Source organism: Marmota marmota, unplaced genomic scaffold (assembly GCF_001458135.2).
Source record: "Marmota marmota marmota unplaced genomic scaffold, marMar, whole genome shotgun sequence".
NCBI classification, from domain to species: domain Eukaryota; kingdom Metazoa; phylum Chordata; class Mammalia; order Rodentia; family Sciuridae; genus Marmota; species Marmota marmota.
This window is the reverse complement of record NW_025999863.1, coordinates 3,647,238-3,669,613: the sequence shown is the minus strand read 5'-3', so window position 1 is coordinate 3,669,613 and position 22,376 is coordinate 3,647,238. Positions and strand designations below refer to the sequence as shown.

General features: G+C 50.9%; 1 protein-coding gene across 1 annotated transcript in view; it reads left to right on the top strand.

Moving 5' to 3' along the window:
* The first annotated feature begins 3,776 nt into the window (after positions 1-3,776).
* The window catches only part of Ranbp3 (RAN binding protein 3), a 32,289-nt gene continuing 13,689 nt past the window's right edge, over positions 3,777-22,376 (top strand). Inside the window, exons 1-9 of the mRNA XM_048812621.1 lie at positions 3,777-3,798; positions 8,509-8,627; positions 8,733-8,746; positions 13,085-13,121; positions 13,211-13,297; positions 14,995-15,066; positions 19,547-19,612; positions 20,554-20,646; positions 21,943-22,070. Coding sequence (XP_048668578.1) covers positions 15,015-15,066; positions 19,547-19,612; positions 20,554-20,646; positions 21,943-22,070 — 339 coding nt within the window. The 5' untranslated portion in view covers positions 3,777-3,798; positions 8,509-8,627; positions 8,733-8,746; ... (1 more) ...; positions 13,211-13,297; positions 14,995-15,014. The remainder of the gene's footprint in view (positions 3,799-8,508; positions 8,628-8,732; positions 8,747-13,084; positions 13,122-13,210; positions 13,298-14,994; positions 15,067-19,546; positions 19,613-20,553; positions 20,647-21,942; positions 22,071-22,376) is intronic.

Sequence of the window (22,376 nt, the reverse complement as noted above, 5' to 3'; positions counted from 1 at the left end):
ATGTAATATTCATTCAGATGAATTTAAAATCATTAGTTCCTGTCTTGGTACTCTTTCACAGCTAAGGGAGTTGAGCTGCTTTATAATGTGAAGACTGATTTAAAAGGATGACCTTCAGAGGTCTGTGCAGATCACCTTGAAAGGTGGGCCTTGAACCTGAGCTGGAAGGTTAGCTAGGAAGGCTTTGAGTCACTTAAGAGATGTGTAAGTGCTCTTATCAAAATATTGACTCAGAGCCAATTCCAAATGGGCTTCTAAAAATAACTGCCCTCCAGCTCTTGGGAGTTCATTGCCCCACTTCTGTGACACTTCTGTGGCAAGATCACTGAAGGGCATGCAAGAAACATCTGTGTTGAAAGGAGAAGCCAGGTTCTGTTGGTAGGGTCCATAGCCCAGCGGCTGGATCCAGGTGGATGCAGTCTTCCACTCTGCTTTTCTCTGCAGCTTAAGGACTGTCAAGAGTTACGCAGAACATGTGGGCCAGATACCTGACTTAGCTTCTCCTTGGCTTCCTAGTGCAAGGGACACCACAAGGCAGCTCTGCAAGGAGCAGCCACAGTTCTCTTTCATATCTGCCAAGAATGAGAATCTGAGCTGGCTTCTGGGTTCCTTCCTCTGGCATGACCAGCAGCTGCTCCCCTTCTTCCGGCTGAAGCCCAGTCAGAAGTCAGGCATCAGAACTGCTGGAGTTTTCTGAGCAGACTGTTTTTCCCCCTTTTTGCTTCAACATTTTTTATTTTTAAATTTTTGAATTTCATTTGAAGTCTGAGTAAAGCTGACTGGCGCTGAATGATGGGGCATCTGTCACCTCAATTTGCTGCTGGCATTTCTCATTGCTAAAGCTCTCAGCTGTAAATGGTGCCCATATCCATTTCCCCTTAAAGTCTTCCACAAGTGTCTAGGAGTGGGGCCGTTCTCCTCTGTGGACCTGAGACAATGTCACTCCTGAGATCATGGGTACAGTCATAGACTTCAACATACAGCTCGTATTTTAAGTTGCCCCTCAGATGTCTCTTGTAGTGATTTTTTTTTTTTTTTTTCCTTCCTAACCACTGCTTGATCCCAAAGATCAAGAAGTTCCATTGTCAACTGTGGAAGCAACTAACTTATCTTTTAGTAAATGATCTCAAACTACCCAGGAGGTTTCACGGGAAAGAGCTCGTTCCTCCAGAGGAGGGTGTCCCTGTGCCCTGTGGTGTTGCTGAATCAGGAAAGAGAAGAAGGATTTCAAAGGGAAAGAGAGAAGCTCTGCTACCAGCCCATTGCTTCCATTTTTGTTCAGCGGCAGAGCCCTTGTGTGCCCTGTGGGTCCAGTCCACGTGTTGCATTGCCTTTGCTGTGGGGTGCTTGGGGTGTGACTTAGCCTTGGGACAAGTGGCCTGACCCTCTTACTTTGTGTTAAGAAAGGTGGTGGGTGCTTGGATTGCAGGGCCAGACTTCAACGACTGTGGCCAGTGGGTGGCCCCGGAGTTTTATTGGCTTTTTCCCTGTGCCTCTGCCACCAGGACAGCTCCCTTCAGGAAACATGGGGTTCGCAGGCGCTGGTGTTTTAGGATAAAACCAAAGCCTTTTTTCTGAACTGCCTTGAATGGAGATGGGTCCTTCTTTTTGGCACAAAGAAATGTCCAAGCGCTTCTCTCAGTCACCCTCCCTCCAGAGCATTGGTCAACCTGCAGGGCTCTGCGGTCCCTCTAGCAGGAGGGTGCCCGTGTTGAGAGAACACAGGCGGTTGTGAGTGCTGCTTGGAAAGTGCAGTGACCCTGGAAGTGCTATCGCGGTGTGTTTGGACCTGGTTTGATGCTCACCCCATGCTCGTGTTTTGTTTTGTTTTTGTCACACATTTGGCATGTTTCAGGCTGGTGAAGTCTTGATGTCTGATGTTTCCACACATGCTGGGAACCATAGTCCTACCTGGGCTCTTGAGTGCGTACTGCCCTTGCCCAGGAAAAACCCTAGGACCCAAGTAGAAGATGCTGGAATGATGTTCCTTATTTCTTCCAAAAAATTTCTGAATCTAAGAGAGGGAGTGATGTGACATTTCTCAGCCCTTTTAAGACTCTTTGGTAGTCAGTGAAGTTTGGTATCATTTGGGTCTTTCTGCTTGCCTCTCACATCCTCCCCAAGGACATTAGAAGACTTAGATCCCAGAAGCAAGGGTTCAAGACATTCAAGTGATTCTGATTAGAGACAGCAGTTTCTCACAGAGCTCTGGGTTTAATTTTCCCTGGCAAGTTGTTAAATCTCTGTCCATAAAGTAGCAACAGATGTTGGTGGCTGGGACTGACCACCTTGCCCCTGGGAAGGCCTCTGTCATTGGATTTCCCTGAATAGAGACTGTCCCTTTGGAGACTCTTGAGACAGAAGAATACATTAATGTGTTGTTCTGGCATTCCAAAGAGCTTTGGGAAGTTCTTACTCCTTTATGTAGTTCGTTTCCTCCTATAGGATCACATGTTTAAACGTAGCACCAGGCGCAACATAGTGACCCACTAGTAGTCCCAGTTACTTGGGAGGCTGAGGTAGGAGGATCACTTGAGCCCAGGAGTTTGGGGCCAGCCTGGGCCACAGAGTGAGACTTCATCTCAAAAATAGAATTAGGTTAAAGAAAGAAAGAAGCACCCTTTCTGAGGAGGTCAGTCACTGCATGCCAAGAAAACACAGCCACGTCTGCAGGGAGACAGGGTGGCCCTCTAGTCATTTGGGTCACTGGGTAAGAGAAGCAGCTCCACAGTGTTAGATAGTCCACACAGGAGGTTTGGGGACTATAGCCCCATATGTCAGAACATCAGGTTTATAGCGCACTTCTCAGGAAGAGTTGTGGAGTGTGGCCACAGCTCTTAGCCCATGTAGGCCTGTCTGGAATACCAGGGTGCACCTCAGAGTATGCTGGGGTGGTACCTTGGGAACAGAGACCTCCGGAAGCAGCTTTCTCCAAACTTGGCTATTTTCCAAGTTTGTCCAGATAACTCTGGAGAGTCCTAGACCAAGGAGTTCTGTGGATGCGCCCTGCCGCAGTGCCTCTGTTGCCCCGCACGCACTGAGGCAAGAGGCACTTCCTCCACCTCAGGTGTGAGCAGGAGGAACAGAAAGATCCCAGAATGGTGGTGAAGTCCAGAAGCCTGTGCCTTAGGCTCCCAGTTTCACATCTAACCACATTTCCAGGCCCACCTCCCCACCTCCTCGTGCACAGAAGTGGTCTGGCCCCAGTGACATGGACAGCATGGCTGAGCAGAAGTGGACCAGCCCCTGGGGATTAAAGAGTCTTTAGCATAATCATCTCCTTTCTTTGTCACCAAGAGAATTGTTTCTTCCTCAAGGCCCATAAGCACAGTTAGCTGTACTAGCCACCCTAGTTTTGAAAATGAGGATCTGGATTTCCTGGACACCTCCGAGCTCCTTGCCAAGTCAAACAGTTCACTTTGCTCTGCCCCTGTTGGGAGGACCAGTTCCACTGAGCAAAGCAGTCCAGGAGCTTGTTTTTTTGGCCCCTCCTCCCTGAGGGTGGAGCCATCTCCAGCCCTACCGCCCCTGCCCTCCCCTGCCCCTTGGTGCAGCCTTTATTTTACATTGAAGGAAAATTGTCTTTTTTGCTCCCAGTCCTCTGCAGAGCAAAAAGACTTGTCGGATTCGGGAGAGGAGCCTCAGGGGGAGGCTGAGGCCCCCCACCATGGCACGGGTCACCCCGAGTCAGCTGGTGAGCATGCCCTAGAACCTCCCACCCCTGCTAGCACTTCAGCCAGCACTCCTCCGCTTCCCGCTCCTGAAGCCCAGCTTCCTTTTCCACGAGAACTGGCAGGGGTAAGTCCAATCACCCGGCACCCCCGCTGCCCCAGGGGAGCCACCCAGACGAGCCCTTTCCCTGGGGTCCCTCTCATCCAGACCCTAGATCAGCATAAGCAGTCAATGATCACAGCTCCCTTCAGTCATCCAATAAAAGTTGGGAAGATTAACTCCTCTTTTATGGTTAGTCTTTTTTAGGTGGGGATGTCTGTACCCATAGTGAGACTAATCCTGCTTCCTGAAAGAGACACAGTGGTCAAAAGAGAAATTGAATAGTAGGGGAGAGCCTTCCAGATCAAATTCTACCCCTTCTCTTTCTCCTGTCTCTGAACTTGGGCATTTAAGTTCAATGTCTTAGAAATCTGAGGAGCTCTGGCTTCTCTTGGAAGAAGAGTCATCTAGCCCCAGTCATGTTGCAAGACTGGTTCTGTTTGGACTGTGGCTAGGCAGTGAACTGCTTGTCCACATTCAAAGCAGGAAGAAGAAAAGCCCCTCCTTTGTGCCCTTTCTCTTTGCGTTATGAAGGATTTTGAAGATAAAGGTGGAAACAATCAAACTCTTGTGAGCAAGAAGTATTGTGGGTTTTTGAAGTTTAATACATTGGGAAAGGTAAACATCGTCCTATATTTGGGATTGAAAATTCTGTCCTTCGGTTGTCTAATGATAGAAGACCCCTCCCCTGCTTTCATGACATAACAAGGGAACAGAGGACCTGGCCCGACTGCTTGCTCTAAACCCCAGGGTAGCAGAGTCCCAGATACGTCCCCCACCCCTGAGTGATTCCTTCCACCACTAGTTGAGGAAACCATGAAGATTTAGTTACAGCCACCAAGCCCTAGGACATGCAGAAGGAAGTTGGAGCCCTCTTTTAACATTTTGGAGGAATTGGTGTGTGAAAGAGTCTGTCCTGTGCCACATACCAGGGTCTGTGGGGGAAGGGGTGCCCCGTCAGGGTGCAGGAAGTTGGGCTCCGGTTAATGAGACTTACTCAGAATGCTGCAAGAGCGCACCATCAGTGCCCCAGGAGTGTGGCCCTCACACCAGAGTTTGCCCGAGGGCTGGCGGTAGACATTCTTTCCATTTTTTGCCTTTTTTTTTTTTTTTTTGGCAGAGCAGCTCCTGAAAACTTGAGATATACTGAGTCGGATAGTGGGAGTTCCTGGGCATGTGGTCTTCTTTGGTCCTCGGGAGCACAGCTTCTGAGAACAGATAGGACCAGAACTTGAGAAGCGCAGCTTGCAGCGGACCCTGCAGCTGCTGAAGTGGCAGGTTTCAGAGTGAGAGTAGCTAATAGGGCAGTCACAAACCTTTTGTGATGGCAGCTGCTTTTCAAGAGCACAGGGGCCCCTGGCTTTTGGTGGGGCCTCACTTCTTGCCATGATGTGCCTCTGAGATCTGGCTGCCTTGGGCAGGGTCCTGTGTGAAACGTGGCTTCTTGATTCTTGTGGTCTTCAGGTTAGAGACTCTGATCCTGAGGAACACAAGCAGTTCCCAGACTGGTCAAGAAAACGTGAAGCATCATGGCCGGGAGCCTCAGGATGAGTTAAGCCATCGTGGACAGAGCCAGGGCTGCAGGGCTGAGGGCAGCAGGTCATAAATGAACTGACAGCCAGCCACACAGCACAAGTGCGTGCTGTAGTTGGTAACCTCAGGGATCTTGGACACAGCACTGTCCCAGCACTTGATGACAGCTCTGAGCCAGTCAGGCTTGCTGCTTTGGGCTCTCCACAGAGAAATCAGGCTGGTTCCCAGCAGCTCCTCTTAATTGGCTTTCTCTACTAGTTGGGCTTTTTCAAGGAAAATGAAACTTTGTTGTAGGTCAGTCAGTCCCTAAATCAAGTCAGGTAGATCCTGACCCTGCTGCTTCTTGGGCTGAGGTTTTTCTCTAGTGAATACAGACTGTTTCTTTTGTATCAGAACAAATTTGGATCTTGCTCTGCCCCACATTGGTGCTCAGGAAACCACCCACTGTTACCCAGCAGGTCTTGTTCATCATGTTTGGTCTGTTCTCTGTTCCATGACCCCTGGGTGTTCTTTATAATAAAGAGTGGCTTGCTTATAAAAGGCCCTTATCATCTTTCAGTCTCCTCAGAGCTCTGGCCATTGAGGACTCAGTACCAGGAAAAAGTCTCTCTATATTAAGACTTTTGGCTCTCAGAAGACAGACTGAAGAAGACCAAACCTCAAGCAGACTAAATTCAGTGTCTCTGGAGAAGCAGGCAGCTTTCCATGCTTACTCTGAGCTTGCTGGAATCAAGCTGGACTAACGCTCTGGGCCAGTCACTGCCAAGCTCCAGATGTGTTTTAGGCCCACCGAGAAGTGGCAGGCAGTCAGGAGCGAGCCCTCTGGCTGGCAGCCTCCTCTCCTCCCAGCTCCCACAAAGGCATAACCTCATCCCAGTGGGGCCTCCAGTTGTCACGTTCTTCGTGACTAAAACACTCAGGGTCCCTCCAGGGGAACTGGGCAGCATGAAATAACCACACAAGAGACAGAGAGAGCTTTTTCTTTGGGTTCCTGTGACGGCTCCTCTGACCTTAAGGGTCCACAGAAAGAGACAGAGAGCGCTGTGCTGAACCCTTTTATTGAGGAGAAGCCATTCAAATGAGGCCAGGGTCAGGATTCAAGGGGCTGAGTCTAGCTTCGTGATGTCTGCTGTCAACAGGTTGACTGACATCTAGGAAGGCCACACCCACGGGCAGAGCAAGAGAAGGGGACACCCAAAGTGTTTCCATGGAACATTCTATCCCAAACAGGGCAAGGGGTAATGTCACCAAGGAAAAACAGGTGAGCGTAGCTCAATCCATGGGGAACACACCTACGTCTGAAGACACATTTCTGCTACTTCGAGGATCGGGGCAATGTCCAGGTCACTATGAAAATGACTGACAGCCTCTCTGATGGTGGGAAGGAGTATGTGGATCGTTCAGACTGGCTGTCCACCTCATCCCCCCACCATCCAGACCTTCAAGGCGGTCTCTCTGCTTTCCTCAGGGTTTTTTCAGTGTCTGTCTCTTCAGTAAGCATCTTTGAGCTGGTGGCCTGTCACAGCTGTGAATAAACAGCCGTGAAGTAGCCAATATTCTGTTTCTCATCTTCCTGCAGCTACAAGAAGCCAGGCTTTCTAACTGGTCAGTGCAGATGGGAATCATCCTAGGCTCCATCAGGCCCAGTTGTAGGCGCTGTTAACAAGAGGATTACCTGGCTGGGCCTTGCTCTCTGGCCTTTTCCAGGGGGTTGGGGAGATAGTGCCTTTCATTCCTACTCACTGCCCACTTGTCCTCATCTGTGGGTCAGCTTCTGAAGGCAGCTCCAGCTCTGTCCCCTTCCCTGGGTCAGCCTGGCCCCTTTTTTCATTCTTGGGGCCACGCCAGGCAGCCTTACAGGAGCTGTGTATTTTGGAGGGACAGATTCTGAGTAAATGTACTCATTACAGTGTTCACCATTTTATCCTCTATACAAAAACAGATGCCCCTGAATCCACAGTCCCATTTTGGGTTAGGTATGACTGCCCCATCTATACTTGGTGACAGGGACCCATGCACCTTAGATAGCAGCAGGTTAGCAAGGCTGCTGGCCTGTCCTCAGTCCAGACAAATAAGGAGTCTTCTTTATGAACCTGCTTCGTGCATTCTCCTGACGCCTGGGAAGTAAGTCCAAGGGTCGTCTTTGGCCGTCTTTCTCCTCTGCTTCCTGGTGTGGTTGTCAGTGAGGAATGTTTTTATTGTAGTGTCCCAAATGAGTGTTGTCGAGTTCCATAACTAAACACTCGAGGTCAATCCAGGTGAACTGGGCTGCACGAAATAACCACACAGAGACAGAGAAATACCTTTTTCTTTGGGTCCTGTGACGACTCCTCCAACCTTAGGTGTAGAGGGAAAGAGGGAGCACGTGCTGAACCCTTTTATTGGGGAAAAGCCATTCAAATGAGGCAAGGGATAGGATTATAAGGGAACAGGTGAGTGTAGCTCAACCCCTCTGGGTGCCACCTACTCCCAGGGCCACACCTTATTATCCAAATGAGAGAAAAGACCGAGTCTCGAGTCATGGCACTACCTCGCCAGACTGCAGTGATCTTTCAGATCCCCGTGGTGCATCAAGACTTAAAGGTGCGTGCATTTGGAGTGGCTCCCCACAGAGTGTTCGACCCAGTGTTCCTGGGGTATCATCCTGGAGTCCTAATCGCCAAAGGTGGAGTCAAGTTAGGGAAGAAGTGGAGAAAGAAGTGAGATTCTTTCACCCTGCTTCTGTCCTCAGTACTCCTCAAAAAGTGCTCTGAAATTTCTCAAGTCTCCCCAGTGGCTCTTGGGCTGAGGGCTGCACCCCTCTGTAGCCCAACCCAGGCATCATCCCAGACAGCCTCTGAGAACTCCCTTGGTTGGGCTGAACAGTGCCCCCCAGGTTGCTTGGGTACCCCAGAGTCTAAGGGAGGTGGAAAGTGTGAAGCTGGTGTAGGCCTTGTGTGGGGCCAGGTGATTGAAGAGGGTCCCGCATCCCAAACCTTTTCCTGCCTTGGGGAAGATGGTACAAGCCAGCGGACAGCAAGCCCAACCTTGTCCTGAGAGAGAAACCCTCCCATCTGCAGGGTGTGGAGTAAGGGGGCCCTGGAAGGGCGGGGGACAGGTGATGCCCCCCGTGGGCAGCCATGGAGGGCTCCAGAAGAGCTGGCATGTCTAAAAGCAGCAGACAGGATGCTGTCTTAGGCACCCTCTCCCGCATCCTTCCTCTAGTCCTAAAGAGGAGTCATGGCGGCATTTCCTCACTGGAGGTTCCAGCAGCACCTGGAAGGTTCCCCAGGAGGAAGACTCCTGCATCGTCCCTCCCAGGACCAAGAGGCCACCGCTTTCCTGTGAGCAGGTTCTTAGAAGAGACTCGGGGCATGGATTTGAGGGTCTCCTGAGGTCGGGCCAGGGAGCATCTGAGCTTTATCTGACGAGGCACCCTTTCTTCTCAGGGTCACCAAAGCAGGTACAGCAGAGGACATGGACCTCGTGTGGGCTGCAAATCCTCACCAAATGCACTTTGTGCCCAGGGCCCTGGCTGCTGCTCTGAGCTGTGTGGTCATGGGAGACAGACACCAGACAGACTCTGCTGGGCAAAACAGGGCAGGGAGGGGCCAGAGGGACCACAGCTGGGCTGGGGAATGAGCACAGGTGTGCCCCAGCGGTGATTGTCGCAGTGGACCCTGAGGGAGAAGGTGCCCCATGCTGGGGGAGGAGCTTAGAAAACAGGAAGGAGCCAGGGTGGCAAGTGGGAGAAGTAGTGCAGGATGAGAGGACCCTGTGCTGCGGGAGGCCACCAAGGGCTCTCAGGAGTCAGAACAGAAGCAGGCGGACGTGGCCACAGTGTGCAGAATGGGCCATCTGCAGGGGTAGGTGGGAGGCCGGCTGCTGGCTGCAAGTAGGAGCCATGGAGGCATGACCAGGTGAATGTGCTCTCGTGCTCCAACTGACTAGATTTGGATGTGTGCTGGAGGGGAGGATGGCATGCCAAGCAGCAGGCTGCCCGAGCTGTTCACAAGACCTCTGAGGCCAGGTGGGAGCCCCAGAGGCGTCAGCTCATGACCTGGCTACTCCACTCTGGAGGGAGATCTGTAGCACCCATCACATTCTTAGAGAGAGACAGATCACTAAGATGTGTGGGTGTCATGGAAAGAGCCCCAAATACTCGAAGCAGAAACCAACAGAACGGAAAAGAGAAAGCACCCTGCTTTCAGTAGAACTACTGTAAATATGATGGGAAGAGGAGGACCAAGCAGCCCTGGAAGCCAGCCAGCCCTGGCAACAGGGCACTCATCCTCACCATGCACAGGGACCTTCTGCAGGATGGACAGACACCTCTCCAGTTTAAAAGGATTAAAGTCATGCAAAGTACATTCTCCAGCCGCAGTGGAATGAAATTAGAAATTCTTAACAGAAGGAAAACCAGGAAATTCACACAGAGACTCACTGAGCTCATGTGTGGTCACAGGTGGCCAGATGCAGAGGCCTTGGTTGCAATGATGATGCAAATATCCTTATGGGAGCTGAAAGAGCAGGAAGACAGACGCCCAGGTATCCTGGCCCAGACACCAGTACAGATAAGGCCAGGGCACAAGCCTTTGCTGTCTGTCCATGGCCTGCAGAGTGTCTAGGACAGCATCCCTTTGTTGGAACAAATCCCAGCAAGTTCCGAGGACCAGTTCTCTCCTAGAACTTGGGAGTCTACTGCATGGGCTCTAACACAGATCACTGAGTCGAAATTGAAGCCACAGAGGGAAAGTGTAAGGAGCAACAAGACTGAGTCACCAAGGCTTTTATTCCTGTCTGAGGAAAGCAGGGCATACCTGGATGAGGGAGCAGGTCGTCTGCAGTGGTGTGAAGCTCTGAGAGCCGACCATCTCCAGGCCAGAAGTTATTCAGGAAAGGGAAGGTTTCCCAGGACCAAGGAGGTGACCACAGAGGGTTTTGGTAAAGTCGAGATGCTTGTTAAATTATACGACGAAAGAAGAGCTTTTTAGAACCATGGGTTGAGATGTAGGGGTAGGGATGTGCTGGGCCGGCCATTAGAAATACGTGGGAGGACAAGGGAAGGCAGGCAGTGCCACACCCAAGAATATCAGGCTGTGGAAAGATGGCTGGCCTCGCACAGGGACCTACATCAAGTGCTGGGAGGCCGCAGGGCTCAGAGGGTGGGTAAGATGTGTCCTTGCCATTTCTCCACTGCCAGGGTCAGGAAGCTGGTGTGAGTCGTGGCTAGGATGCCTGCTGTCCAGACCTGGGACTTGGGCCCCACTTCTGAGCCAGGGTTGCAGCAGCCAGGGCAAGTACTTGCTGTCTCTGTTCCTCTCGCCTTTGCTAGTAGGGTGAGTGGTGCCTGGGGCCTGTGTCCCCCTGATGTCCCTCTAGAGAGGGATGATCCCAAGAGAGTAGGCCTGACGGCAAGCCAGTGGCACAGTCTGTACAATCAAACACTACTCAGCCTCTGGCCTCACAGCACTACAGGAATGCATCTTAAACCCTTTCACGGGTCCTCCAAGCTACCTCACCTTGTGGCTGGACCCAAGATTTAGTTCACAAGACCTGGTTCTGCCAGTCAGCCTGTCCCCTGAACTTGGAAGCCCTGTGCCTATGCAACCCAGGGGTCTAGCTTTAAACAGCAGGGGCCAGCTTTGAGTTTAGCCACACAGTGAGCAGTTGTAATCACACCAGGATCAAAGCTTCCTGTCTGTCTTCTGGGCTCCACCTGCCTCATCTCTGAAGGCCCAGAGACTTCCCTGCCAGGAAGACATTAGCATCCCCAGTGTCAGAGAGGGAACCAAGACACCCCCCCCCCAACCCCCGCATTCAGCCCCATAGAAAATAAAATCAGCAGAGCCAGGATCCCTTCTGCATGCCTTCGGGAGGGGGACGGCATGGGTACGACCTGGGGTCCTGCTCTCGCATCCCAGCACTGCTCAGTGCAGCCTCAGAGCTGGCATACTGGACACAAGGACCTCATTTCATTTGGGGCACTGATACTTTCACAGTTTCCCCATCACTGAGAGAACCCACCACAACCGGGCCCGGTGGCACAGACCTGTAATACCAGCTACTCAGGAGGCTGAGGCAGGAGGATCTCAAGTTTAAGGCCAACCTCTGCAAGTTAGTGAGACCCTGTCTCAAAATAAAAAGGCCTAGGGACGTGGTTCAATGGTAGAGCAACCCTGGGTTCAACCCCTAGAGACACCAAATAAATAAGAGAGGGGCTTGGGATTGTGGCTCAGTGGTAGAGCGCTTGCCTAGCATATGTGAGGCACAGGGCTAGATTCTCAGCATCATATACAAATAAATAATTTAAACAACTAATAAAAATATTTTAAAAATAATAGTAAAAAATAAGAGAGGCTCCATACGTGGTATTAAGAGGATTTTGTTTCCCCAGCATTTGGATGGCAGTAACCTCTAATCCTCTCAGTTGCCCAGGTACACACACAGGGTTAGTGACAACTTTCCCTCACCTTACACAGTCCCCTAGGACCAGTTCCACAGAGCTCTCGTGACAGACCTCAAGCAGCTTGCTCTCCTGACACAAAGCTGAGCTGCCAAGGAGGAATTCCAGATTGCAGTCCTTTTCTGACTGTTGTAAGTTAGCTGTGTGACTTTGAAGAAACCCCTGCTCTCTCTGGGTTCTGGCTGCTGCAGACTCCGGCCCACAGCCTGTTTTTGTGCAGCTGGGGAGCTGAGACATTGTTTACATTTCTAAAGATTTATAAGGGAAAAGCAAAGAAGGTGGCAGAGGCCAAATGTGGCCTGCCAAGCCAAAGCACTGACGGGCCCTTTATGGAAAAAAAGTGCCAGCACTTCTCCCCGCGGGAGGATCTCTCCTGGTCCCTGTCACCTTCAGATTTATTTATTCCAGTTACTTCTTTCACACACTGCTCTGCAGTTTGCAGAGAACTTTCACATGCATCATCCCATTTACTCCCTAACAGCTCATTGAGGCAGATAGACCTCCTGTGGCCAAACTTGACTCGTGAGGAGATTTTTTCAAAAACAGGAAATTGGTTCTTCTCACTCTTAAATGAAATGGTATTCGTTCGCTCCTCAGAGTTTGCTGGTGTCTGCTGAGGTCTGGAGAACAATACACCCCTGAGAAGGGGCTTATGTGAGGGATTGTGTATGGGGTTAGGGGCACTCATTCTAAATCTCAACTGCTACTTGTTTATATTCTGGAATTAAAAATTGTAAAAGGAGGCAATTCTTGCGCCCCCTTCTCTTGGCTTGTGGTGGTTCTCTGGTCCATAAAGTTGTTGTACAGGGTTAGATGGTTCTGTCCCGAACGCTTCGCAGTGGACTTTGACCCCAAGCATCAAGCCTTCACCTGCTCTGGCAGTAATAGCCCAGCTTGAAACAGGACGCTGTTCCTGGGCAAGGAGTGGACACCAAGTGGATCCGATGTTAAGTGGCCATTTCAAACAACCCTGCTGCCCTTGCGGTGGAGAGGGTCGCTTGTCAGCTCTTGGCAGAATGAATCGTGGCCAGGTGAAGTTGTGCTGTGCTTGAGTCTGGGGGTGGCATGCCAGTCAGCTGTGACCTGTGGAGAAGCAGAGAACCTGGTCCCATGCTGGGAGTCTTTGAGCTATGAAGAGGATTCTGGGTTTGGGAAGCCACCACAAACAGCAGTCAGAAGTTGCCTCTGAGTGGGCTGAAGTTCTGTGAAGGCAGCAGAGACAGCACCAGGAGTTGGCCCCAGTCGTGCATTGAGCACCACTGGCTCCAGAGCTGGGGCTTGGGTCCTGGGACGCCCACCACCCTCTCACCAGCCTGCCATGTGCTCTTGTTTCAGAGGTCAGCTGGAGGCTCCAGTCCTGAAGCAGGAGAAGGTAAGGAAGTCTCCAAAGCGAATGGCTGTCTTTGGTGGTGAAGGCAGAGATAGCCTGATGTTCATCCTGTTCCTCATTATTTTCTGTAGATTCTGACCGAGAAGATGGAAACTACTGCCCTCCTGTCAAGCGAGAAAGAACGTCCTCTTTAACCCAGTTCCCACCTTCACAGTCAGGTAATGATAAGAGCATTTATCTTTTTGTCATTTATTGTTCCCTTCTGACACCTCACATCCACCATCTGACCCCTGCCCAGATCAGTTAGGATCAGCCTGAGATGTGGCCTCTCAGGAGTGAACTCAGAAGTTGCCCGAGTGGAGCACCACGTGTCCCCCATGTGCAGTCAGTGACACTTAACAGCATGGTGAGACTTAGCAGACAGAGGATGACAGTAAAGAAATTGTGCCTCTGAAGTAGGAGACAAGGGCCGAGCATTGAGAGCCCTTTTGGGAGGGGCTCTGACCATTCATAATCCTTCCTGAGACTGCTGTGACACTGTGCACTGACAGTGGAGCAGCCCAGGGGAGGGGACTTGGTGAGGCTTGGAGGAAGGGCCAGAGCATTAGTTTTATGCTGCCCTCCAGTTCTACTTTGCTACAGCCCGTCTCGGTGCACTCAAGCTGTTGCTCAGAGAGTTCCGCTTCATTTGTGGACCCCCGTGGACTGGCCCACACCCCAAGAAGCAATTGCTGCTGTAAAGAAAAGTCTTAAACTATACCCAGGGCATACCCAGGGCATCCGTGCAGTGTGGAGGCAACAGGCCCTTAGGCACACAGGCAGGTCTGGCAGAGGCAGGTTTCTAGGACAGAGTGGTTGGGGCTACTCAGGAAGCTTAGACAGCCTGGCCCTCGCCTCCAGAATGCAGCTGCCCTGCAGGGTCAAGGGTAACCGCTGGCCCTGGGCTATTCCCCGAAGTGACTTGGTCCACACTGGTATTGTTTTGTGGTCTGTGTGCATCACCAGTTTGGAGGCACATGTGTGTGTAGAGATGAGTTCTGGTTGCACAAAGTAAAATGCACTCTTGGGAAGTTCACAGAAAACGTTTTGCAGTTGGGAACTTTGTGGCTGTGGCTATCACTGCAAGGGAAAGATCACTCAGAACGTGGCTTTGTTCACACAGAGATGCACGCGTTGCAGGAGCACAGGGCAGAGGCAGCGCCCAGCAATGCTGTCACGCCTCCTGCCCTTAATGTCTATTTTGGATATTGCCACATCCTTTATCAGCTGCATGAGGCCCCCGAGCAGACACGCTGTCACTTGTCCCCAGATATTAAGGAGCTGCCTGGTTGGTTTGCATCCTTGTTTAAAAGTTTTCTGCACACCTGGATAGGTGCTCCTGTAGGAGGAGGCAGCTTCCCTTCCTACTCGGTCACCGCAGTGTCAGGGCAGAAGTGGAGCTGGAGATTGGTGAGCATTAGTTTTATGCTGCCCTCCAGTTCCACTTTGCTGCAGCCCGTCTCGGTGCACTCAAGCTGTTGCTCAGGGAGTTCCACTTCATTTGTGGACCTCGTGGGCTGGCCCACACACCAAGAAGCAATTGCTGCTGTAAAGAAAAGTCTTAAACCATCAGGGTAGGGCACATGCCTGGCTGCTGAGGAGAAATGGGCTGAGGCAGCCTTCAGTGAGGCCCTATGTGCCAGCTGGCTGCCCCTGCCAGGGCCCAGGGTGCCAAGGTAGGGCTGGGAGTATGAGCTAAGATGGGCAGCCAGCTGTCAGACCACTTGAGGCTGTAAGGACAGGCTCCACTCTCATTGAGAGTTTAAATGCTTGTCTTCGTGCTCCTGCACGCAAGAGAATCCCCCCTTGTGTGCCCCGCCTACTCATGCTCTTTTCCCTCTTGTTCCCTCCCCCGCCTGCATCTCCATGCCGACAGTGTCAAAACACAATGTTTTTATGCCATCAACCTTCTGCGAGTCCTCTGCAGGCAATTCTGACTCAGACCCAGGTGAGACCTCATGTCCCTTTGCCCGTCCACCTGTCCCTGGGGATTTTCCTGAGATAAACACAGTAGTGAGATTCTCAGTAACTTAGCAAGACTCTGTCTCAAAATAAAAAACGCCCTGGGTTCAATCCCCAGTACTGTGTGAGAGAGAGAGAGGGAGGGAGGGGGGAGACAGAGAGAGAGATTTCTTTTCAAATTTTCACACAATGTATCCATATTGTAAAAAAAAAGAAAAATTCCCTTGCCCAATCTCCACTCTCCTACCCCAAAATAGCTACTATGAAGCGCATGTGATTTTTTTTTTTCCAGATCCATTTCTGTGTATTAAATTTTCACATTAATATTGCCCAGGTCTGTTAGATAAGCATGTATCATCACAACTTTAAAGCTGAGGAAAACAATGTGATCCCTTCTGCAGAGTATAAGAGCCTTCCTTTTTTGGTCTTTTGCTAGAGAACCAACTCCAGAGTTTCCTGAAAATTTCTCCCACATGGCTGGAATTCCCCATAAAATATTTAGTGAGCAAGTTTAACAACCCACATTCTGTAACCCAACCTGCCTTATATAAATCCATTGCCAACTTCAGAAGCGTTGTGAGATAAGTCCCATGCTGGCAAGGGAAGAGGTGACGTGAATTTTTATAACTTGGGTGGCATAATTTGAAACAGTGGAATTCATTTTGACTCTAGAAGTTAACTGTTTCAACTGACCCCCTGACCTCATCTCAAGGAGGAGCTTGGTTCTTCAAGGTCCTCAGAGCCAGCCGGTAGGTTGTACCTGGGTGTCACTTGGGCAGGCAGCATTCTGAACCATGGAGGCAAAGTCCGCCAGTCCCTGGTTGTGGTCTCCATTATCCATCATGGGAGCACTGTGAGCACAGGTACGAGTTGTTCTTCAGATGCACCTCTGAGTCTCCCCTGTCCTCTTTGTCCACTAGTATTAGGAGCAGGTGGCCCAGGAAGCCACGATGACTGGGGTCCATTCCACAGCTTAGACAAAGCCTTGATTTAAAGTCCCTGATACCCTAGTGCTGGGCATGTGGGAGGCGTGTCAGGGCAGCTGCACAGTGAACTTCACGTCTTTTTTAACTTTAATTTTGAAAACCTTCAGTACTTACAGAAGAGTCGTAGAGTGTTTCCATAACACTGTCACCTGGAGACTGCCTTCCACGTCCTTCATTTGTCCACGTAGTCTTTATGGTAGAGGGATCATGTCCATGTCGCACCCTGTGTATCTCACTTTCCATCTGCTAAACCAGAGTGTCACATTTCCATCTGTGAAGGTTGTAGGCCATGGGTCTTGTGGAAGTCCTTGGGTTTGGTGAAGAGACCCAGGGAGTGTCTTGGGTGGGAACCCCCAGGGGGGACACCCTGTTCTTGGTGTACACCATATTGGCTTTGTCCTCTTGCTAGCAGGGTTCCCCTTGATGGCTCAAAGAGGTGAAATCAGTTGTACCATTTGCTTTGAACATAGTTCACCAGTTGCACCAATCACGTGAAGTCATTTCCCCCACCCCAATCAGGCAGATTCCTGTGTTGCTGGGTCAGGTGCCCTTCGTTCTGTTTTCCCTGTTTTTCTCTGTTTTCACATTTTTTAAATTGGTGCACTGTAGTTCTTAATGGGGTTTGTCCTTACGTATCTGTACCTGTTCACAACAGAACAACATAATTTGGTCAGCACTTCTCCCCTTTACCCCAGGTTCCCTTTGTTCTTTTGAACACTTTTTTTTTTTGCTTTCTGTCCCAACAAGAGACTCCATGCTTGTCATCTTTCCCTGTTCCAGTCCTGGACTCTTCCTCATTTCTCAAAGGGACCCTGTCCTTTTGTAGTAGAGAATGGCCTTTTGAACCAAGGTCTGGGTTCTGAGCCTCTTGTAGGCAGACCTGGGAACATGCGCAGCTCTCCGCCTGCGTGATTGCTCCATCTCTTGCCTGTTTGCATAACCCAGGGCCTAACCTACCTCTCCTCTGCAAGGAAGAAACCTGGCTCTGCCTCTTCTCAGCTCGTCCCTCCCCTCAGCAGCCTAGCCCACTCCTGCCCTGCCCTGCCCTCCCCTGCCCTGCACCGCCCAGCCCAGCCCAGCCCAGCCCAGCCCAGCCCAGCCCATCCTTGCTCAGTGCACACTTCCACCAGGCCACCTGCTCTGGGATCCTCTCCTCCATCTGGTGCAGGCCAGGTTTAGTTCCAGGGCATCTTCCTGACTAAATCAGGAGTTCCATCGGGGGTGGCATTGTTTCCTTCAGACTTCACTTGGGGTCCCTGGGAGGCGGGCAGAAAGCACTCAGATAGCAGCCTGCTTGCTCAGGCCTGTCTCCCGGGCAAGCCGGGGCTGCCCCTGGGACTCTGTTCTTCCACTGGGCCCATGGGAAGCAATGCCTGCACCCAGCAGGACCTGGGATGTGTGGGGGACATTGGGGTCAGCCCACAAGGCAGCAGCTTTGTGTTGCAGACAAAGCGCATTTCTAAAGGAAGTGTTTCATGGAACAGGTCCTACAGCAGGGCCTCCAGAGCTTGGCCACCCCACAAGCACACTTCCCTGCTACTTTGTGCCCCCTCTGTCCTCTGAGTGCCCAGTTGCCATTAGAAGCGTCCCACCCCTACGCAGGCGTACTTTTCATATTTGTCTTGTGCTTGGAAAGGAAAAGACAAGACGTCTGTCCGTTCACTGCAGCACCCAGCATGGATTCCCTGTGTGTCTGTAGGGTGGGCCAGGTTTGGGGTAGGCCATTCAGTGGCCATGATGTCCCAGGCCTTCTGCCCCTGCCAGCCTGTCCTGGCATAGGCTCTACCCAGCCAGGTGCTGAGGAGCATTCTATAGCCAAAACATAAATGTTGTAAACTGGCTCTCAGGGCATCTGAAAAATTATTTAAATTGTGCATTTGACCTCAACTTGAAAAATGTGACTTAATAGCTAGTCATCAGCTAATAACTCAGCATTTGCCTTCTGGAATGGACCACCTGGCGGGCCTCTTCCCTGGTGCTTTGGCACCTCCTCGGGGGGTTGTGTGGCTGCTCTGTCACACCAGAGACATCAGCCTCACAGCACTGGGCTCAGCAGCGCCTCTTCAGTGGGCCGCAGCCTTCCTGCTTGTTCTGAATTCTGACTTGATCTTATTTCGTGTCTGAGAGTTTGATCTGATGGGATTCTTAGGATTTTGATGTCGTTTTCTTGTACAGTTGAATGGCTCTTAATGAACCCGCCAAGTTATGCTGCGAACATCATCATTAATTTCAGAACCTTCCCACTGCCCCAAAAAGAAGCCCTCCTGGGGATCATGAGCAGTCACCCCATCCTCTCCCAGCCCCCAGAAACCATGAATCCATTTTACTTCCTGTCTCTGTGGATTTACCCCTTCTGTGCATTATATACATAAACACATACACATACACACACACATTGTATATATATTATATGTTAATGGGTCTTTATTTTGTCCATTTATTTATATGCAGCACTGAGAATCGAACACAGTGCTCCACACATGAGCCACAGCCCGACTCCTGGACATTTCTTATCAATGAAGTCATATACTATGTGGCCTCTTGGATTCTCTTTCCCTTTATATTATTAGTTTTTTAATTCTTCAAACAAAATTTGCTTCTGTTACATTTATTCCCAAGTATTTTATTTCTCTTGGTGCTGTTGAAAATGGAATTTTTTTCTTAATTTCATTTTCGGACTATTCACCCTAGTATATAGAAACACAATTGATTTTTATATGTTGGTCTCATGCCCTGCACCCTGGCCTGGGCTGACCCTTAGCATAAAAGCAAGGCTGCCTCTAGACCCTTGCTCTCTCCAGAAGACCCAGGCCTTTGTGATCATCCTTCCTATTATGGATCAGTTTAGACTGCTCTCACCACCTTCCGTGGGCAAGGTCACTGAGACCTGCCAGTCGAGGGATCTGTGGACAACAGACTGTGCCAAAACCAGGCTTTCTAGCCCTCCCAGGATCCCTGGGCACTTGCTGTTCTCGCAGGTGGCCAGGGGTGCTCTTGTCCAGCACCAAGGCAAAGCTCCAGAGGCATATCTGGGGGTGGAGCAAACCCACCATCTGCCACTTTGGTCTTTTCTTGACCTTGGACACATTCTCTGATGGACAAGTCTTCTAGGAAAAAAGGAGACCAATCCTGTTGTCCTCAAGTGTAAACCCTAAGCTGTCTGCCTCGAATCCCGCTCTAGAGGCAGGGCTCTGATCTTGGGGGACTTCATCACCTCCGCTGATGCCTTCATCCTCCTGTCCCTCCCCTGTTGTCAGCACTTTGCCCTAGAGCCAGTGCTTCTTACAACCTGGGCTGCACAGCTGCCTGCTGGCTGGCCCCAGCTTCTGCCTTTCTGTTAATTTGAAAACGTTTCCCAAGTTCCTTAGGCCCATGGTCACTGAGGCTAGACCTGAAGCCCTTCTTCTGTCCTCTGCCCTCTGGGCTTGGCTGCTCTGCCCCAGGCAGGTCTGCTTTTCATGTTTTGTCTTGTGCTTATAGAGGAAAAGAGCAGCGGGTTCCGGCTGAAGCCACCGACACTGATCCATGGCCAGGCGCCCAGTGCAGGTAGGTGGCCCACATCCAGAATGGTGATGGGAATGGCTTCCTCAGATCTTTCCAGGCTCCTTCACAGCCTGCTGTCCGGGTGAGACCTGACCTGTGAGCCATGGAAAGCTGCTTACGGAGGACCTCTCTGAGCAGGGAGGTGCTGGGGCTCTCTGCACTCAGAGCAGGAGAGGCGCTGTGGGCTGTGCTCAGCAGCAGCAGTGGTTCCAGAGTGTGGCCCAGTGTGCCAGGGTTCACCTGATGACCAGAGCGCCTGGCTCCCCTGCACCCTGCTCATGAGCAGGGCCCAGCAAGGGAAGGACTTAGATGGAAGCCTGCAAGGACAGGACACCTCCTCTCAGGGTCCTTGCCCAGCCTGTATTTGGCAGAGGGATCTTCTCCATGTGGTTTTTAAAGAGTAGGTACAGAAGATGCCTTTATATGATCCCAGAGTCCAAAATCTGGGGAATTGCTGTGAATGCCATGCCCTCCCCTCCTCCTCACCATCTGCTCTTCACTTTTTTGGGGGGTGGGGGATACTGGGGATTGAACCCTGGGGCCCCAGCCCTTTTTATTTCTTATTATGAGACGGGGCCTTGCTAAGTTGCCGAGGCTAGCCTTGAACTTTCGATCCTCCTGCCTTGGCCTCCCGAGCTGCTGGGATTACAGGCGTGCACATGGTTTCTCTTCACTCTTGAGTTCAGTATTGCCCTTGATGAGTGTACTAGCTGGTTAATTCACAGTCATGATTGGTGATGTGGGAATTTCATAAAGAGCTAGAATCTGCGTGTCTAGTTGTAAAGAAAAGGTTTTCTAAAAGCTGCTTCCTTGCCTAATCCAGCCAGCAAGGGACACTGGGGTTAGTTTGTTCTGAAGCGCCTGGGGGACGGGGGTGTGTGTGGGGGGGGGGTGCTGCATTTCTGCTGGCATCCAGGGCCTAGGAAAGCCGACTTCCATTGCAGGTTTGCCAAGCCAGAAGCCCAAGGAACAGCAGCGCAGCGTTCTCCGCCCAGCCGTACTGCAAGCCCCACAGCCAAAAGCACTGTCGCAATCCAGTAAGAGATGCAGCCTAGGAACCAGCACTCCCAGGAAACCACTGAGTGTTCTCAGAAATACAGAGAGAACAGAGGAGGTCCTTTAAACCAGCCCAGGCTCCCCGAGGCTCTGGGCAGTGTGACTGGGTCACACATGCGTCACCCACTCACTGTCTTCATAAAAGCCAACCTGAGCCTGTGAACGTGTAGATTTGTCCCTGCATGTCTACAGACAAAACTTAGCCATGAGCCACACAGGTCTTCAGAAGACTTGCCAGTTATGGCCATGGGCCAACATTTTCATCTTCCTGCCCAGTTCACACCCACTCCTGAGCTGTGTCTCCCTCACGTCCATACCAGGAGCAGTTTTTCCTATTTCCAGTTCATCCTTAACCTCCTTATTTATGAGCTTTTCTTCTTTTTGGTCTTTCCCTGTAATTGAGAACTCTTCATCAGAAACAGCTCAGCCTCTCAACACAGGGAACTGGTTATTATTTCTGAAGGGTTTTTAATTATAGAGGAAATTATCTTAATTTGATGTTTAACAGTCAAAGCCAGATTTATTTATTTATTTATTTAATTTTGGGGGGGTACCAAGGATTGAATTCAGGGGCACTCAACCACTCAGCCACATCCCTAGTCTTGATTTGTTTTGTTTTATTTTATTCAGAGACAGGGTCTCACTGAGTTGCTTAGCACCTTACTTTTGCTGAGGCTGGCTTTGAACTCGCAATCCTTCTATCTCATCCTCCCAAACCGCTGGGATTATAGGCATGTGCCACTGAGCCCAGCTAAGGCCAGATTTTAATGTTTGAGTCATATGCTCTCCAGAGTTGGGTTTTTATATATATATGTTTATTTATTTTTACGTGGTGCTGAGAATTGAACCCAGTGCCTCACACATGCCAGGAAAGTGTACTACCGCTGAGCCACAACCCCAGCCCAGAGTTGGAGGGTTTTTTTTGGGGGGGGGGGGGGCTGTTTATTTTTGTTTGGTACTGGGGATTGAACACACGGGTTCTTAATCACTGAGCCATGTCCCCAGCTCTTTTATTTTCTTTTTTATTCTGAGACACAGAGTCTCGCTAAGTTGCTGAGGCTGGCCTGGAACTTGCAATCCTCCTGCCTCAGCCTCCTGAGCCGATCTCAGTGCAAGTGGCTTTTAGTAGAGATGCCAGGCCCTTTCCTACTAAGGGGACTTGACTGTCCAAAGGAGGTCCCTACATGGGGTGCAGCACCTCTACAGCTACAGGAGAGGTGGGCTGGAGGGGTCCTGGCTGGATGCCCAACACTCCCCACTCTCCTTTCTTCCCACAGTCCCAAGCAGTGGCACCAATGGAGTCAGCATCCCAGCAGACTGCATGGGGGCAGCGACATCATTATCACCAGAAAACCCTGCACGGAGAAGTCCCTCTGAATCTGCTGACGAGGCACATGCACTTGAGGTCAGTGTGTTCTGGGGAAGGGGACCACCATGTGCCCAGCCCAGCGGGACCGGAGAGTCAACTCCTCTTGCCGAGTTCACAGCTCTTCAGCCGTGGGCCTGTTTTTGCATTTGCTCAGTGGTCTAGAAAAATACCCAGGCTGGGAAGTATATAAAGAAAAGAGGTTCATTTAGCACACAATTTTAGAGGCTGGAAGTCCAAACAGGAGGGCACCAGCTCTGCCTAGGACCCTCTGGCCGTGTTTTCTTCATGGCAATAGCGTCTCGGCAGGAGCGAGAGGGAGATCACAAGGCAAGACAGGAAGCT